Source organism: Diabrotica virgifera, chromosome 1 (genome assembly GCF_917563875.1).
Source record: "Diabrotica virgifera virgifera chromosome 1, PGI_DIABVI_V3a".
In the NCBI taxonomy this organism is placed as follows: Eukaryota; Metazoa; Arthropoda; class Insecta; order Coleoptera; family Chrysomelidae; genus Diabrotica; species Diabrotica virgifera.
In genome coordinates, this window is record NC_065443.1 from 55,001,348 (window position 1) to 55,019,943 (window position 18,596).

General features: G+C 32.6%; 1 protein-coding gene and 1 long non-coding RNA gene across 2 annotated transcripts in view; one reads left to right on the forward strand and one right to left on the reverse strand.

Moving 5' to 3' along the window:
• The window catches only part of LOC114328599 (ATP-binding cassette sub-family G member 1), a gene marked incomplete in the record, with an annotated part of 266,280 nt that extends 250,383 nt beyond the window's left edge, over positions 1-15,897 (forward strand). Inside the window, 3 exon segments of the mRNA XM_050657211.1 lie at positions 2,373-2,473; positions 4,312-4,464; positions 8,965-15,897. Of these exon segments, the coding sequence (XP_050513168.1) occupies positions 2,373-2,473; positions 4,312-4,464; positions 8,965-9,309 (599 nt within the window).
• Positions 10,861-16,883, reverse strand: LOC126888878 (uncharacterized). The gene is made up of 2 exons (XR_007699695.1): positions 13,005-16,883; positions 10,861-11,287 (listed from the first exon to the last, which is right to left on the reverse strand). It is a non-coding gene; the product is annotated as an uncharacterized LOC126888878 (long non-coding RNA).
• Between the last annotated feature and the right edge of the window lie 1,713 nt (positions 16,884-18,596).

Below are 18,596 nucleotides of genomic sequence, written 5' to 3' on the forward strand. Positions count from 1 at the left end.
ATAGTAATTCACTCAGTGGCGTATAATTTGGAAAGGGTCAATCATTCACTATCCCCTGTCGCACGCCTCTGGCACTAGCTAGAAACGTTTATTAATCACAATTTGGTAGGGTGTATAATTGCCACATTTTCTGCCAAGTATGATAAACATACGTCAAATAGTTTTAAAGTACTTGGTAACAATAATTTTTAAATAAAACACCCTGTAACTCAGTAAGTAGCCACATTTTATTTAAAAGATTTTAGTTAAATCTTAATATTTTTAGGTCTAGAATCTACAACTCAGAGATTCGACATTCTTAATAAAATTTAACCCTACAAGGGCCCGTAGTAATATAAATCTAAGAAAAAAAGAAGAAGAAAATACGACAAAAAATTTTTGTTAATTAGTAAAAAATTCCCAGGAACCCAATTATCGAAACGGCATTTCAAAATACTTAATCCTTGCGACGTTATTAAAAAAATAAAATTATAAACAAATTTGAATAATTTTCAAATGCCATTTTAGGGGAGAGTTTAATTGAAATTTGAATTTATCAACACATTTATCAAAAATTACATAAAAATAAAAATAATGAGATCTTAAGCAGGTGAATATTTCTTTGGCAACAACCGCGTTTTTGCAATTGAAAATATAGTAACATTTAATAAACAAATTCAATATCTCAAAAAGTATTAAATAGTTTTTGACCAATTTTTTTTGCTTAATACTGGTAATATATCGCAACTTAGTCTGTAAAATAAGATATTTTATAGTGCTTATTTAAAACGCTAAAAATAATTTTTTGCAAATTAATTTTTAAAGTTTTATAAACAATTATTTAAATAAATAGGGGTCAAATTTAATTTAGTAAGTCTTATGTGAAAGATTTACCCTTCAACTTTGCAGAAAAAAATCCCATAGACCTTCATTAATAAGTGAATTACCTCAGCAGTTAAAAAAGTATTTTTTTTGCAAAAATGACCCCTTTTTAATTATTTAAACAATGATCCCCTTGTATGATTTGGATACTTTCTTGAAAATATCTTTTGTACCCACCTAAACTTTGATATAAAATTTGTTTTAACCTTGTTGTCCAATTGTTGTAACCAATTTGTTGACTTTTTTTTATTTTATTAGGCTATGAACATTTCCAATAAATTTGGAACATACAGTGTGTTAAGTGTTTTATTAAGAGTATAGGCGCAAATATTTTACGGCTATCCCTACTTTTTCAGTCTTACACGGCAAATTATGTGTAGTAAAATTCTCACTGGTGTGGATATGTAAACATTACTTGACAATGTCATAATTAACTTTCAAGAGGTGGCTTTTGAACGTTCTTGGATAACTATTACTTGTATAATTGCATTAAGTTAATTAATATTATAATAATTTTTTCACTAATTATGTATTCAGTGATTGTAATAATTTATATACCGTACAGCAAAACCGAATACTCAATCGAGAAAAGAAAATAAGTGACTTTTTAATAATATATTGTTAATATGGAACGCTTACAATTTTGAACATCTTTAACAACAAAATATTTGGATTACAGAGTATATTCTGGTGTATTCTCTGCTTGGATCTTCCATAAATAATAAACAATAACTTTTTATTAAGTTAACGTCTTAAATCAATTATTTATCAAATACACTGTCAATATTATTTAATCAACAACTCAAAATATTCCCGATGCCATGTCAAATATTTAAAATTGTCACTGTCTTGTCACAATATTCTATTCGACTCAGTGCGTTGTATGACAAATTTAGCGTATGTTCAATTTGGAAAATATTACCACGGACATGGTGTCTATTTTTTTCGAATCCTGAAAAAACTAATAAATATTTTTAAAAAATTTTAACGCAGAACGAAATACTAAATTATTATCGAGGGCCGAAAGTCCCCTAGAATAAATAAAAAGTTTCTTTTGAATGAGATATTTGAAATTAAAAATCACACTACATTTTCTCTTAGTTTTTCACCTCTGTAACTTAAAATAAACATTATAAAAGTATTCAGGGACTTTCGGCCCTCGGTAAGAACGTAATCTTTCATACTGCTTTTACATTTTTCAAAAATATTTATTAGTTTTCTCAGGATTCGAAAAAAATTAATCCCATTTAGATAGCATTGGAGCCGAAACCTTGTACCCATACCCTTAATTTTAATTAAATATCTACTGAATTCTAGGACGGCTTACTCCTTTTATTAAAAATGCACCTGATGATGCTCTGAAAGTGAAAGTACTTGGGCAAAATTTTAATAAATAACCTTGCTTGATATCTGCCTTTTATTTCTAAATCTCTGATAGTCGAGCATTCAACCTTATTTTATATCAACGGACATATCGCACCTTTTATTTATGATCTTATTTTTTGTTACAGTTCCTCTAGAAATGAAGATACTCTCTAGAGAGCATTTTAACCGTTGGTATAAGCTAACTCCATATTTATTGTCTGTGATATTAGTTGAAATTCCTTTCCAAGTGAGTAAAAACGATTAAACATTTATAATTTTAATTTAGATTGTTTTTCTTACAATGGTCTTAATTTATAGTTACTCGGAATCTTACCGGAACCTTACTCGGAATTTTACCAAAAATCAACATGAAAAATGATGCTTTCCAAAAAAGATAAAATGATGTGATAAAAAGAGGAAGACCCAAAACAAGGTTTTTTGATAACATCGATGCAGACATAAGTAATATGGGAATAGGTGCTTGGCTAAGGAAGGGAATGGATAGGAACGTCTGGGAAGAATTTTTTGAGGAGGCTAGGGCTTTCACAGAGTTGTAAAGCCAGAATGATGATGACTGCGACATGATAAAAATGCGTTTTCTTTGAGTATTTTGGCAATCATAGTCATATTGTAATTGAAAACATATTAATCATGAATGAATAAGAAAAAAATCTACATACCCTAAGTTTTGCTGACGACCAAATACTGATAGTACAATACGAAGATGACCTCAGTTTTATGATGAGAAAACTGGAACAGGGATATACAAAGAATGGGATGGAAATAAACCTAAAGGAAACTGAATACCTAACAACGAAGAATACAGAAATAAAACAGCTGGAAATAGACAAAGTTAAACAAATCAAAGGAACAGACATGTACAAGTAGTTAGGTTTCATAATATCAACAAAGGAACACAAGAAGAAGATATAAAAAAGAGACTAGGACAAACAACAGACTGCATACGGAAATTGAACCCGGTACTGTGGGATAAGAAAGTTAGTATAAAAACAAAAAGAAGAATACTAGATTTGTTGTAAAATGTTTTCGGATTAAGAAATCCATCATCAGTGTTTCTAAAAGCCAAATAGCATACCTGAGCCACCAAAATGTACTGGGTAAAAACCAGAAGCGTCATTTGAAATTTTGTTAGGGGGGGGCAAGCATTATATATACAATACATTTATATGCAAACATAATTCAAAATTGATCTCTTTTTTGTAAATTTCAGTAATTTTCAGGGTCAGGGGGGGCAAATGCCCCCCCTGCCCCCTATCAAATGACGCCCCTGGTAAAAACCCTTTAAATGTAAAGAATTATGTTATGTTACATGTTAAAATAAAAGTTTAAAGATGTTGAAGATATGCCTGGATATTACCAGGGCAACACAGGACTCATCCCACGTGATTCCAATGGCCAACTGACCATGTTTCAAGGTCAGTAATTGATGGTAGATTTCTTTATACGAAATACGAAAACGTTTTGTTTTAATGTGACCCTTACATAGGGTATTTTAAATATATCTTTTACAACAAATCTAGTATTTTTGTGATTTATGGTATACAGCCAGCTACAGGAAGTTTATTTTCTTCGTAGATTTTTTAAAAAGAAGAATATACTATAACACCATGACAAAAAGTATCCTCACTTATGGGTGGGAAAATTGGACAATAAATAAGAAAACAAAAAAAAAAATATCAAAAAAGAGCAACAGAGATGGAATTCCCAAAGAGAAGCTGCAGAGTAACAAGAACAGATAGAATAAATAATAGAGTGGAACCGGATAGGAAGAAGGAAGAGAGGCAGACCCCGAAGATCTTTTAGAGATGAAGTAGATGAAGCAATGGAAAGAAAAAATCTGGAGGAAGGGGACTGGTAAAACAAAAAGAACTGGAAAGAACGGTTGAGTGAACGAATACAGTAAAAACCGTGCGGAAATCCTTAGTATATAAATATGAATAAAAAATGCAAACAAACAGATAAAACGAAAAAAGACTAAAAAACTGTAAAATAAATTATAAGTATACAATATTTCTTGGCGCACTTCCTTATATATTTTAAAACTAAATATCATAATTTTTTTAGGTTATATGTACATGGATGTACATAGCAGTATCTTATTGGTTAACGAACCAGCCATTAGACTTTAGGTTATTCTTGTTTGTCATTTTTGTAACAGCGTGTTCTCTCTGTGGCCAATCCATGGGATATTTTATAGGAGCCACAACACCAGTAAAGGTAAGTGAGAAAGTAATATAATTTAAAACAATTTTATATACAGTCCTGTAACATTAATACTAAAAATAAAATTAATTTATAACAATTATTTAAATATCGGTGCAAATTTAATTTTATATATATATTTCTGCCTCACTTCTAGACTCCAATAAAATTTTCTCGACGAATGTCCAAATGTTTGATCATGGGCGTCATGTGGGCTTGTCACAACACTAATCTTCTTCTTTAAGTACCGTGCCCAAATTTTTAGGCGTGGGTAGCTTCCATAACAATTTGCCGATATCGTTCTCGATCTTGTGCGGCATGTAACAATTGATCTGCTAATAAGCCAGTCCATTGACGAAGGTTTCGGAGCCATGAATATTTCTTTCGACCAATTCCTCTTTTTCCGTCGATCTTTCCATTGAGTATTAACTGCAGCATCCTGTATCTGCTACCTCTCATTATATGCCCCAGATATTAAAGTTTTTTCTTTATCATCTTCATTAAGTCACCTTCGCCTTGACCTACTCTGTTTAAGACTTCTCTGTTTGAAATGCGTTGAACCCAAGATATTCTGAGCATTCTGCGATACGACCACATCTCAAAGGCTTCTAATTTGTGCATCATGTTAACCTTCATGATCCAGGTTTCACATCCATATAGTAATACAGGATACACATAACATTTTAGGAACTTGATTCTTAGTTGTAAATTCAGCTGAGAGTTGCTCAGAATAGATCTAAGTTTCATAAATGCTCCTCTTGCAATTTCTATACGAGTTTTAATTTCTTCATCCGGATTTAGTGTCTCGTTTATTCAACATCCTAGGTATTTAAAATGGTTAACTTTTGTTATTGATTCATCACTGACAATTAGTTGCATAGGGCCGACGTCTTGTTTACTAACCACAAGTAACTTTGTCTTTGTTGCATTTATGTTAAGTCCGTTATTGGAGCATTCTCTAGTGACTCGATCAATAAGAAATTGAAGATCTTCGATATTTTCAGCCATGATCGCGGTGTCGTCTGCATATCTGATGTTGTTAATAGTTTCTCCCCCGATTCGAACTCCACATTGTCCTTCCAAGGCTTCATTAAAAATTATCTCTGAGTATACGTTAAACAAAGTTGGGGATAACACACAACCCTGTCTGACACCTCTTTGAATGCAAATTTTGTCTGTTTCTTTGCCGTCTACCAGAATAGAAGCTTCTTGATTCCAATATAGATGTTGTAAAAGTCTCAGATCTTTATCATCTATTCCAATCATTTCTATATATTCAAACAACCTATCATGTTGAACTCTATCAAACGCCTTCTCAAAATCTATAAAGCAGACGTAAATTGGTTTCTGTACTTCCCATGATCGTTGAAGTAATGTTAACATTGAGAACAAAGCTTCCCTTGTTCCCAATCCTTCTCTGAAACCGAATTGTTTGTTTCCCATTGTCTCTTCACATTTCTACTTGATTCTATTAAGAATTATCTTAAGAAGTAGCTTGAGAGAGTGGCTCATGAGACTAATTAGTCTAAAGTCTTTACATGATGATGTATTAGGTTTTTTGGGAGTGGAATAAATGTAGACTCCAACCATATCTGTGGCATCATTCCAGTCTCGTATATATGGTTATAAATGTTTGTTAATTGTGAAACATTATCGTCATCCAGAAGTTTGAGCCAGTCTGATGGTATTTGGTCAGGACCTGGAGATTTCCCATTTTTGCTCTGTTTGATGGCTTTCTCTACTTCCGTTTTTAAAATACTAGGACCAGTATTCGTATACTTTGTGGTGTTAAGTGGTGGCCTCGTATCCAGGAAGAGCTCTTTTATATAGTTAGTCCATTCTTCCTTTTTTTCATCCAAGTCGAGAATTATGTTACCTTTGGAGTTTCTCATAAAGTGAGGAGTTCTTTTTCTCTGAGTGTAGGTAATTTCTTTAAGCTTTTTATGTATATTAAACTCGTCATGTTTTCTTTGTAGTTCTTCCATTTCACGACATCTTTGTTCCATCCAGTCCTCTTTTGCTCGCTTAACCTCGCATCTTATTTGTCGATATATCTCTCTATACCGAATCTCGTCTTTGTTTTTCCAATTTCTTCTTTGTTGAATAAGGTCTAGTATTTTATCGGTCATCCAATCCTTTTTCTTTATTGGGTCTTTTTCTGGTTTCAAAACTTCGTTTACTATGGTGACCATGGCGGAATTCATGATATCTAGATTTTGACCGATATTTTCTTGTTCAGATCTTTCTAACTGATTTTTAATCTCACTACACTATGTTTAATTATAACTACATAATATTATTTATAATCGTAAATACAGAGTGTAACAAAAATGCAGGTCATAAATTAAATCACATATAATGGGACCAAGGATAGTTTGATTGAACCTAACTAACCTTAGTACAAATGTGCACATAAAAAAAGTTACAGCCCTTTGGAGTTACAAAATAAAAATCGATATTTTTCATTATATCGAAAACTAGATTTTTTATTGAAAATGGACGTGGCATTCTTATTGCAGGAATATCTTAAAAAAATATCAGTGAAAGTTGTGCACATCATAAAAATTTTTATGGAAGTATTGTTCTCTTTAACCCACCCCCTCAAATATTTGTGTACGTTCCAATTAGATTATTATTGTGGTACCATTAGTTAAACACAATGTTTTTAAAACTTTTTGCTTCTTAGTACTTTTTCGTTAAGCCAGTGTTTATCGAGATATTTTAAACAATTGTAAAATCTACTACATAATTTTAAATGGTTAAGTAAGATTATACCTATAATATTATCAGTAGTAATTGCACAAGAGCTCTGAAATTATATATTAATTTCAGAGGTCGAGTGAAATTTGTTGCGATTATTTCATGAATAAAACTGTTCAAAACCAAAATTTTATTGTAATTTATTATGTAAGTACCATTAAACACACAGTTTTTATAAATATTTGACGATTGAAAGTCATCACTTTTATAATTTTTAAAACATTATTTGTCATTAATGTCACTGCATGTATTTTTTCGTAGCAACGAAGGGCATCTGACGTAATATACTTAACGACGGGAGATTATCAAAAATTATCGATTTAATTTAGATTTCTGTAGCTTTCTATTGGTCAGAATCTCCTATGAATGAAATAATCAGTAGTAATTGCACAAGAGCTCAGTGAAATTATGTCAAAGTGTCACGAGAGCAAAAATTCTATATTAATTTCAGAGGTCGAGTGCAATTGGTTGCGATTATTTCATGAATAAAACTGTTCAAAACCAAAATTTTATTGTAATTTATTTATGTAAGTACCATTAAACACACAGTTTTTATAAATATTTGACGATTGAAAGTCATCACTTTTATAATTTTTAAAACATTAATTGTCATTAATGTCACTGAATGTATTTTTTCGTAGCAACGAAGGGCATCTGACGTAATATACTTAACGACCGCGACGGGAGATTATCGAAAATTATCGATTTAATTCAGATTTCTGTAGCTTTCTATTGGTCAGAATCTCCTATGAATGAAATAGTCTTTATAATATTACCACCAGGTCTCTATATACGAGCGGAACACCCCCAAAACGCTTATTTCTTGAGATACTGACAAGGGTGAGGTGAATGGCTAATTTTAGCTATATTTTATGTTTTTAATGGTGCTGAAAACGAAAATGAGGTTTATTTTGAATTTTATATGGGGGACATTGTCAAAATCACATTTTTTCCCTAAAAATGAAAAAAAAAATGGTGCAACTTTTAATATCGACGTCATAGGTCCTCAAAATAACACATATTTCTCGAGATACTGACCATGGGTGGTGAATATTGGTGAATGGCTAATTTTAGTCTTACTTTATGTTTTTGATGATGCTGAAAACGGAAAAAATGTTTATTTTTAATTTTAGGTGGAGGAACATTGTCCAAATCGCAATTTTACCCTAAAATAAACAAAAAATTAAATCACGTGCTTTTGCGTTCCACTCGCTACTACAACTCTCCTCCATTTTAGTATCTTTTTTAAAGTTTGTACAGTATATTATTATATTGCTCACCTTTCTAAAGACAATAGTACCCGTTTCAAGCTTTTAGTCTTGTTATAATAAAAGGTATAAACTTTTTAAAGTAAAAGGTGCAGGTTCATGAATTGCAAAGTTTAATAGGTGGAGTAATACTGTCAAAATCGCAATTTTACCCTAAAAATAAAAAAAAATAGGCTGTAAAAATTTCAGAAAAAAATATTAAAAGGGAACAGAGTTGTAGCGAGTTAAATGCAAAAAAACGTGATTTCATTTTGTTTAACTTGTATGTTAAAATTGCGATTTTGGCAATGTCCCTCACATAGAATTTAAGGTCACTTACTGTCACTTGCTGTTGCGTTTAGTAAATTTCAATTTCCGACTTACCATCGACTTAATTCGTATGCTTTAAATGATGACGCACGGGTAAAGATTCAGGGACTCAACTGTACTAATGTATTTGTACTTATATGTTTTTTTGTATTTGTTCTTACTCGAATTTTTTTTTTAGGTAGCTGTATTCATCGCCCCAGTGTTAGCCTGCTTCTTATCAGTCTTCGGTTTTTGCATCAGAGCAATAGACACCTCTACCATGTTCAAACCGATCTTCTTCATCAGTTACTTTAGAGCAGCATTCCAAAGCGTCGTTTATAGTATTTACGGCTTTAACCGAGAGATCTTGGTTTGCCCAATAGAGGAGGAATACTGTCATTATAAAGATCCTCACAAGTTCCTCTCGGAAATGGATATTTTAGATGTAGATTTAGTTTCAAATTTTATATTGATTGTTATTGTTTGGTGTGTTATGCATGCTGTGACGTATTTGACCTTATGGTTGAGATTAAATAAGCGATGATTCTTTAACATGCAAAAGATTTGATGATAAACCACGCAGAAACTGTGAAACAACAATCTTTATTGTTAAATTATACGTATTTTTTATTATATACTTGAAAGCTGTTATGTTTTTATGTATTGCGCATATTGTCTTTACTTAAAATAATGGTGTGTACAGAATACAGATTTTTCGTATGCCCAGTCCATTTACTCTACAGCGTATTTCAAATATGTGATGCAGTGTACAATTATAGGGCCATACAACCCTATGGGGCAATTTTCTTGACAACATTGTCGCTCTTCAGGGCAGTGGCTTCTCAAAGGCAGTATTAGGCAGGTTCTTGTAGATGATTAGATCAGATACAGATACAGATCCGTCAATCTGTTCACGAAAAAATGAACTATGAAAATGAGCATAATTTTCTTATGCCTCGCAGTGTATAGTAGTAGATACACGTTTTAGGTCACAGTAAAATGCTAAGTTTATTTTTCACTTTATTTCTTTATTATTTGCTAGCTTCATCTTGTGGCTGTGATTTTGCAAAAAAAAGAACGACGAGCGTCGACAAACGAGTTAGTGAGTTATTTTGTTTACAATAACTTATTATCGGAATACTATATTCAATACAATTGTTAATTTACTGGATCAAGAAGATTAAGAAGTGTGTATTTGCTACAAGATGGTCCACATATCTACTCTCAATGAAATCTTCATTTTAATGTGCCTTCTCCATTACTGAAGGTAATTACTTTATTACATAACTACAGCAAATTGCTCTCTATTTTGAGCTGTTCTTAGTATATAATGTATGTCCTTGCCTGTTGAGTCTCTTACGTTCTTCGGACAAGAGTATTTTCTTCTTCCTGGACCTCTTCTTCCCGTTTCTGTTTTTTTTTAATATTTATGAGTTCTCTCTCAGTCCCCATTCTTGTCAGCACCTTGTTGTTGGTCACGTGCTCTTCTGTCCAAGAGATCTTTAACATTCGTCGAACAACCCACATCATACGCCTCATACTAGTATGATTCCGAAAGTCCATGTTTCCACTTCGTGGAATAACCATTCGTATGGAATAACCATTACACATTGGTACATAATATCAAACGATATGGTAGAGTTTATTAGGAATTTTTTCATTGTTTGAAAAGCGGGCCTAGCATACTCTGTACCTATGAGTATGCTTTGTATGAATTTCGACCTCAGGGCAAGATCGCTTGTTATCGAGAAATCAAAATACTGGAATCTTTGTACGGGTTCTGTCTGTTTTTTATAGATATGAATATTAATGTCGGCATGTTTGGTGTACCTACGTGAAATTAATAATGAAATACTTGTGGGAAATAGCTGCAAAACCATATCTGATGCTTTATTTTTGATAAGTAATAGATTTGAACCACCTATATAGTCCAGAACTCTATATAGTACCAATCTATACTACAAAAAATGATGTAGGTCCTATTATTACAAAACCAAAAAGTATGAATCTGTAGGTCATCTGTATTTAGTCGTTCGGAATTGAAGTTTAACTGTAGATGACACCAAAAGACAAAGACTTGGTGTATGCCCAGTAAGAGAATTTCATATGCCCTTCATAATTGTTAAACTCAGCTTTATTTTTCATAATGTTTAAGCTCCATGGATGACTAAAAATATCAGAATATATTTCAATAAGGCTTGGTATCTGACGAGGTCTTTTATACATCCTGTTGTGCACTTTTTAAATTTAGTGAATTTTGATTTTTTTCTGAATTAATATTGATATTTTACTGATATTTACTGATGTATTGGCTGATAACTTATTTTGTAAAAATTTATTTTGCAATTCCAAAGCTTAAGATTATGTGTAAAAGATAATATTATTTTATCGAGGAAGAGAAAAAAACTACTGACAATATGACAGAAGATCTATATGCAAATTTAAACTAGAAAAAATTACCAATAAGGACACCAAAAAAAAAAGAAAAGAAATAGCTCGTTCATGGCTCGGAAGAGAAGGCACTGTGACAAGGACACACCAGGCGGCGCACGTCGATTCGACGTCGAGGCAGCTTAAAACACATGGCGCGGTGTAACAGCGGCAGCTATGCTACGATTTAAAGTATTTGTATTTCGTTGTTGCCAAATTTAGTCGCGTGTTGGCTGCTGTACGACACGATGTCTGAAAGTTATGACGATTTGTCTTTTGTAATAAATACAAGTTTACTTTATCTTAGATTACAGAAAAAAAGAAACGCAGATATTGGATACATCCTATCATAAAGGGACGAAAGTATAAGGGATTTTTTACACATTATATAACGAAATTAATGTAATAAAAGGCCCAGAGAAGTTTTTTAATTTTACAAGAATGTCTAAAAAATCTTTTCAGGAGTTATTAGTAAGTATTAAAGAGTAATGTTCAAGAAATAACACCGTTATGAGGGAAAGCATATCACATAGGAAAAACTATTTATAACTCTAAGAGGCTGTCAACCCATTAATTGGGAAATAGTGATCTTTCACAAATTAATATTAACAAAAAAATTATTCAAAATAAAGTCAAAGTACGTATCGAGAAAGACGAAAACCAGAATATACAAAACCTTAATAAGAGCAACAGTCACCTACGGATGTGAGACATGGGTGCTAAATAAAACAGAAGAAATGATAGAGAGTTGAGAACGGAACGTACTTAGAGCTGTTTTTAGGGGAAAGAAGAAAGAATACAGATACAGAAGACGGCTGGCATAGAAGCACCAATCAAGAATTAAGGATGCTTTACAAGGGACCAAGTATAATAATGATACACAAAGTCATAAAGAATCAGGTGGGCAGGTCATGTCGAGGGGATGGATACGGAAAGAATGTCAAAGATGGTACTGCTAAGAAGACCAGTTGGGACTAGGAGACGAGGTAGACCAAGAAAAAGACTGCAAGAAAGTTTCAGGAATATAATAGTATCAATGGAAATTATAGACTGGAAAGAGAAGGCGAAAAATAGGAGAACCATAGTTCAGCAATGTTTACATGATATACATCAAATAAAATTATATAATAAGTTAGTAGTATAAACTGTATTATGTAAAATTGTAAATACAAGGCCTGTAGAGCATAATAAATAAGGTAAGATAACTGTTTATTATCTTTATTTTTATGGAGTCAATAATTTTATTTTTATTAAAGTCAATCCTTCTGACAGATAACTTAAGTCAATTCCAACTGGTCAATGGTTACAGATTTGATAATTCTGTTTGACTGTTTGTGAAATTAGTTTCAAAGAGTTTGAAAAATAATTTATTTAGTAGATTACTTTTTTTTCAGATAAAAATGTACCTAATTAAGTCGCCCTTTAAGCTATAAGATAAAAAAAAATAAGAATACGATGAGTCCCATATAAAAATAATTTGATATGGGCGTAAAGAATTCAAGTAAAAATATAGTTCGAGTCTGTAATTTCCATCATTAAACAAGATTTGGCAACACCCACAACAAGAAACGCCAAAGAACCGCTCAATCGTCTGTGTTGCACCACGATACACGCATTTATGATATGCCGTCGAAGTCATAAAACCGATTGGCGGTGGATGGGTTCCAGGATATGTCGCCAGAGAACCGCTGCATCGAAAATTTTAAGAGCGTCTGGTGTGTGTCACAGCATCAAAATATAGTAAGGGATGCGTCGCTATCGACATCTCAGCGGGGGTTCAGTCGACGTACGCCGCCCCGTCTGTGTTACCTCTTATTAACTGCTTCCTTTAAGCCGCGTCTCCATTTCGCGAGGCTGCCGGGCGCGGCATGTTCGTTGCCGTTGCTGCGGAAAGTGTATACCACACTGTTACGTGCGGCAAAGCGATAAAGCCTCGTGCCAAATGCCAAGTTTGCTTCGCGAGCCAGGCCGCGTGCGGCCACCTCGCGAAATAGCTACGCGGCTTTAGAGTGCTGTATCCGCTTAGTGCAGGTTTTTATGAATATTACTATCTTTGGTTTATAATCCGCGATGTTCGTCTAACTGGATTTCTTTTTTCTTTCTGAATTTTGTTTCATAAATGTTGTTTTGTAAAAGTAATCAGTTTGACTCGTTTATATGCCTTATTAAACATGCGAAATACGTTACTGTTCACATTTTAATGATTCTACTATTTATATTTACCTTTCTTTATTCTTCGTTAACAGTCTCGTTATTCAGTCAGTGATCCATCCAACTAATGTGCAATATTCTCCTGTAAAGTCACATTTTGAAAGCTTTGAGTTTTGCAATCATGGAATCTACTCCTAACAGCAGAATGGAAATCACTTCAGTATTTTGATCTTTAGATCCACATTGATGTATATGTTACATTAAACTCCGAATTCGGACAATGCCCGAAATTTTTACTCACTTCGCGATGTGGACAATGTGAATTATCCACGTCTCGGAGTGAGCATTTTATTCGGACATTGGCCGAAGCGAAATACCCAGAACATGTTGTGGGTAAACGAAAGTACTCAATTGTCGAAATAAACACGTTCAACGGAAATTGAGCAAAACCATAATACCCATAACCCGACGTGGGTAATATATTTTACACACGTCGGGTTGTATGTATTTGAAATTTGCGCAAACTCCGAAAAGCTTCCAAACACAAACATACCCTACGTTAATTTCATAATAACAAGTAAAATAAAATCAAATTTTCCTTGAAATTCAATTTATTTTAAATAAAACAAAAAAGGACAAAAAAATAAATATTAAAATACATGTCCGTATAGAAGCAATGATGTCATCCGGGTCCAAACAAGATTTCATTGGATGTGGATGCAAGAAGAACTGTTCGAGCAAATCTTGCAAATGTGTAAAATCAAACTTAAAATGCAATTCCAAATGTCACTGTAGCACTTCTTGTGCTAACAAATAAAGTGAATATTTTCTGAAAAGAACTGTAATATACATTGAAAGTGGTACCTACATGTATTAAAAAGACCTAGGTACATGTAATGAAAACGTTTAATTATTTTTTTTCTATTTTCAATAATAAGATACTTGTTGTATTTTACTGAATTTCAAGAAAAATTTGATTTTATTTTACTTTTTATTATGTAATTAGTGTAGGGTATGATTGTGTTTGGAAGCTTTTCGGCATTTGCGCAAATTATTAATACCTACAACCCGACGCGACGTGGGTAAAATAGATTACCCACGTCGAGTTATTATGGTTTGCTTAATCTCCAGTGAACGTGTTTATTTCGGCAATTGAGTGCTTTCGTTTACCCATAACGCGTTCTAGTTATTTTGCTTCGACCAATGTCCGAATAAAATGATCACTCCGCGACGCGCGACGTAGGTAATTCACGTTGTCCACATCGCGAAGTGAGTAATAATTTCGTGCATTATCCGAATTCGGAGTTTGAGCGTAACATATAGGTACAATAAGAATTCTCTTATAATTAAAGAGTCGTTCTTTTTTGTATAACGTGATAATTTTCTAAATAAAATGTTAGTTATTTTGTATAAAATTTTCTAAATAAAATGTTAGTTATTTTGTAGCAAAGGTAAGCTACTACTTTGGAAATTTATTGAAGTGGTTGACCGTTATTCTTTACTTCACCATCGATTCTTTGATGTTAAATATTACTTAGTTTCCATTCTAATGTGTGTGTCCCTCCATATTGTATTGTTTAGATATTCTGCTGCTTCATTGACTTTCTGTATTGGTTCTTTTTTACCTCTTCTTCTACATCACCGTAACTTGATACTGTGATGCCTAAATAGTTAATTTCTGTAATCTGTTCAATGCTGGATCCGTTAATTTCTATTTTTTTTTATCTGTTTAATCCTTTGCTGATTCCGTACAGCTATATGAGCAGTTTCTGTTGATATAATCATCAAAGGAATACATTTTTAGTACCATGAAAGAATAACCAAAGAATATGACACTTGCTCTATTAAATCCTAATAAAGAGAAAAAGAAACACCAAACAATAACATAAAAAACAAATTTATTCAATAAATTTAAACTGAAACTTTAATAATGTTATTTGATTTTTAATATTGCCACATGTACATAATATTTAATATTTTATTTATAGTAGGTATTGGAACTTATCTCTCTTCTCTATTTTGCGCCTTTTTATTTTTTATACATCTTTAATTTTATTAAGGAAAGTTATATTCCATGGAAAATTTCTTAGTATTACTATTATTTTTTTTTTGTTACCTCTTTGGCTGTTTGGCTGTTTTTTAAATTTTAATATCAATAAACAACAAAATTGTTACCCAGTTATGTATAGCTGTTATTATTATTATGTCACGAGTGTTTATAAATAAGTACATAATATTGTATTTTTCTGTAAACGAAAGACTTAAAACCGATAGAAAAAAAATAATGGATTTTGTGGTGATAGTAAGATAGTTCAATGTTGTTTTAATCTTAAAATAATTAGCTAGCTGTTAACTATATTACTTGTATTGCCTATTTTTGTTAAAACATAGTAGTAAATTTACCGATATTAACTGAAAATTGTGTAAACATATTTTTTTTTAATTTCATAAATATTTGTTAAAACAAGAAAACATCAATTTAAAGTATTAGGTATGTAAGTATTTTATTGTTTGAGAATGGCTTATACTTAATATATTTATAAGAAAATAATATATATTGTTTTTAATAATTACATCGCTCATCGTGGTTTATACCAATCAAAACATTTTTTTAGGTGAAACTAGTTCTTATTTATGCTCATTTTCCATTTACTAATTTGCATGTTTATGTCTCTACAGTCCAAATTCCCAGGACCCCCCAGATGTTGCGTATTTTCTGGCAAATAAAATTATTGTATAACGTAGTGTTAGTATACAGGGTGTCCCGAAAAGATTCGGCATAAATTATACCACAGATTCTGGGATCAAAGTGCACACAAAAAAGCTACAACCTTTAGTTTACAGCTTTGAAGTTACGAAATGAAATTTGATTTTTTTCATATACCGAAGGAATTTTTTATTGAAAATTGTCATGCGGCATTCCTATGGGAACATCTTAAAAAAACGACAGTGAAATTTGGACACCCCATAAAAATTTTATGCGCTATTGTTCCCTTACCCCCCCTCCAAACTTTTGTGTACGTTCCAATTCAACTATTATTGTGGTTCCATTAGTTAAACACCATATTTTTAAATCTTTTTTGCCTCTTAGTATTTTTTCGATAAGGCACCTTTTATCGAGATGTGGCTTCTTGTTTAATATGGTTCAAAATATACCTAAAAATGCAAATTATAAATAAATTTTCATACAGCGTGCCTGCGTAACTTCATATGGGAAACTTTTTTAATATCAATTTTACGAAAAAAGTTATTCTTCATAAAGTGCTCTGCATAGTCTAAAATCTAAGATGCAGTCATCAGATATCAAATTTTATCAATAATATACGAGGTATGTCCAAAAATATGAATTTCGCTCAAGAGTAAAGTGCCTTTATAGTTCACAATATCAAAAATTGTTATTAAGAAAAGTTGTTTGTAATTAAAAATTATGTTATAATATGCATTTACACTCTTCTAATTAAAACAAAATTAGAGCACTCGTGGGAGTGCCGATAGAAGTGAAAACTTCTTACGAAGCAAGCCCCTTCTGGTACACACTCTATCCCTCCTCCAACCATTACAACTTCGGTCGAACTTGTACGCAATTCAACCTATAGTATATAAATTACTAATATCTGCCTTGTCGATAACGATCGCGAGTTCAATGCTTGTTCCCCATCCAAAGAGAAGTGATATACCTACATTATATACCCATTGGGTGCATCCTATATAATAATATTTATATATACATACACATAATACATAAACGTACAGAATTTATTTCGGCGAAGCGATGACGGTCACGAATTCAATGCTTTTTCCCCATCTAGAAATTGCACAAAATCGCTACAGAAGTTTTCACTTCAAAAATACTTTAAACACTAATCACTTATAATGATTGGAGTAGGGACCGTGTGGCCCCTTATGCGCTTGCTTCGCAAGCTCCTTCGGGTACACACTCTATCCCTTCTCCAACCATTATAACTTCGTTCGAACTTGTACATACTCAATTCAACCTATAGTATATAAATTACTAATATCTCGCCGTAGCGATGACGGTTGCGAATTCAATGCCTTTTCTCAATCCAAAAAGAAGTTCTATACCTATATTATACAAGCGTTGTGTGCATCCTATACTATTTATATATACATACACCTAATATGAAGGTACCACAAACGCAAAAATTCCAAACCAATAAGCCTGTTGCCAGATCCGTACAGAATGCTTACCAAAATAATTACTAACAGGCTATCAAATAAATTCGATAGTTACCAGTCTGTTGACATAGTACCATAGAATACCTACAGACAATGACGACACTTATTGAAAAGTGCAACGAATACAATGAACCTCTTCATTTGGCATTTGTGGATTACAATAAGGCATTCGATTCCATAGAACTCTGGGCCGTATTAGAAGGAATGAATAACGCAAGGATTGATTCTAGATATAAAATACTCCTCAAATACATATACGACAATGCAACTATGCAAATCAAATAAATGTATCAGAAGGTCTAACAACAAGCAAAATATGAACGAAGAGAGAAGAGAGAAGACAGAGGACAAAAACAAATAAAACAAAAGTGATGACAAATCAATATATCACAATCGAATTAGATGAAAGTGATATCGAAAGTGTCGAAAAGTATATATACCTAAGTGACACGATCAAACTAGGCAAACAGAATCATACCGCAGAAATATCTAGAAGAATCCCAATGACTTGGGCAGCAGTAGCAAGACTCAGTAATGTGTTGAAGAACAAAAAGATACCAATAAATCTAAAGAAAAGGGTATTCAACAGTTGTATTCTGCCAATTATGACCTACAGAATGGAAACGATGACACTTACAGAGGGATCAGCCAATAGATTGAGAACGACACAGAGGGCGATCAAACGAGATATGTTAGGGGTATCTCTGAGGGATCATATACAAAATAAGGACGTGCGAAGCAGGACGGAAGTGGAATATGTAACTGGAAGAATTGAGATGCAAATGAAACGGACCTGGGTAGAACACGTGGCACGACAAAACATCGAAACGTGGACGAGGAACATTGTACATTGGAGACCACGCGAGCACAGTCGTAGTAGAGGAAGACCACAAAAACTATGCCTAGACGACATCCAAGCAAAAATGGGGAGAAACTGGCACCAAATAGCTCAAAACAGAATAATGGAGAGCTCATGGGGAGGCCTTTGTCCAGGAGTGGATGCAAACAGGCTGAAGAAGAAGATAATATATATACATACAAAATTTATTTCGA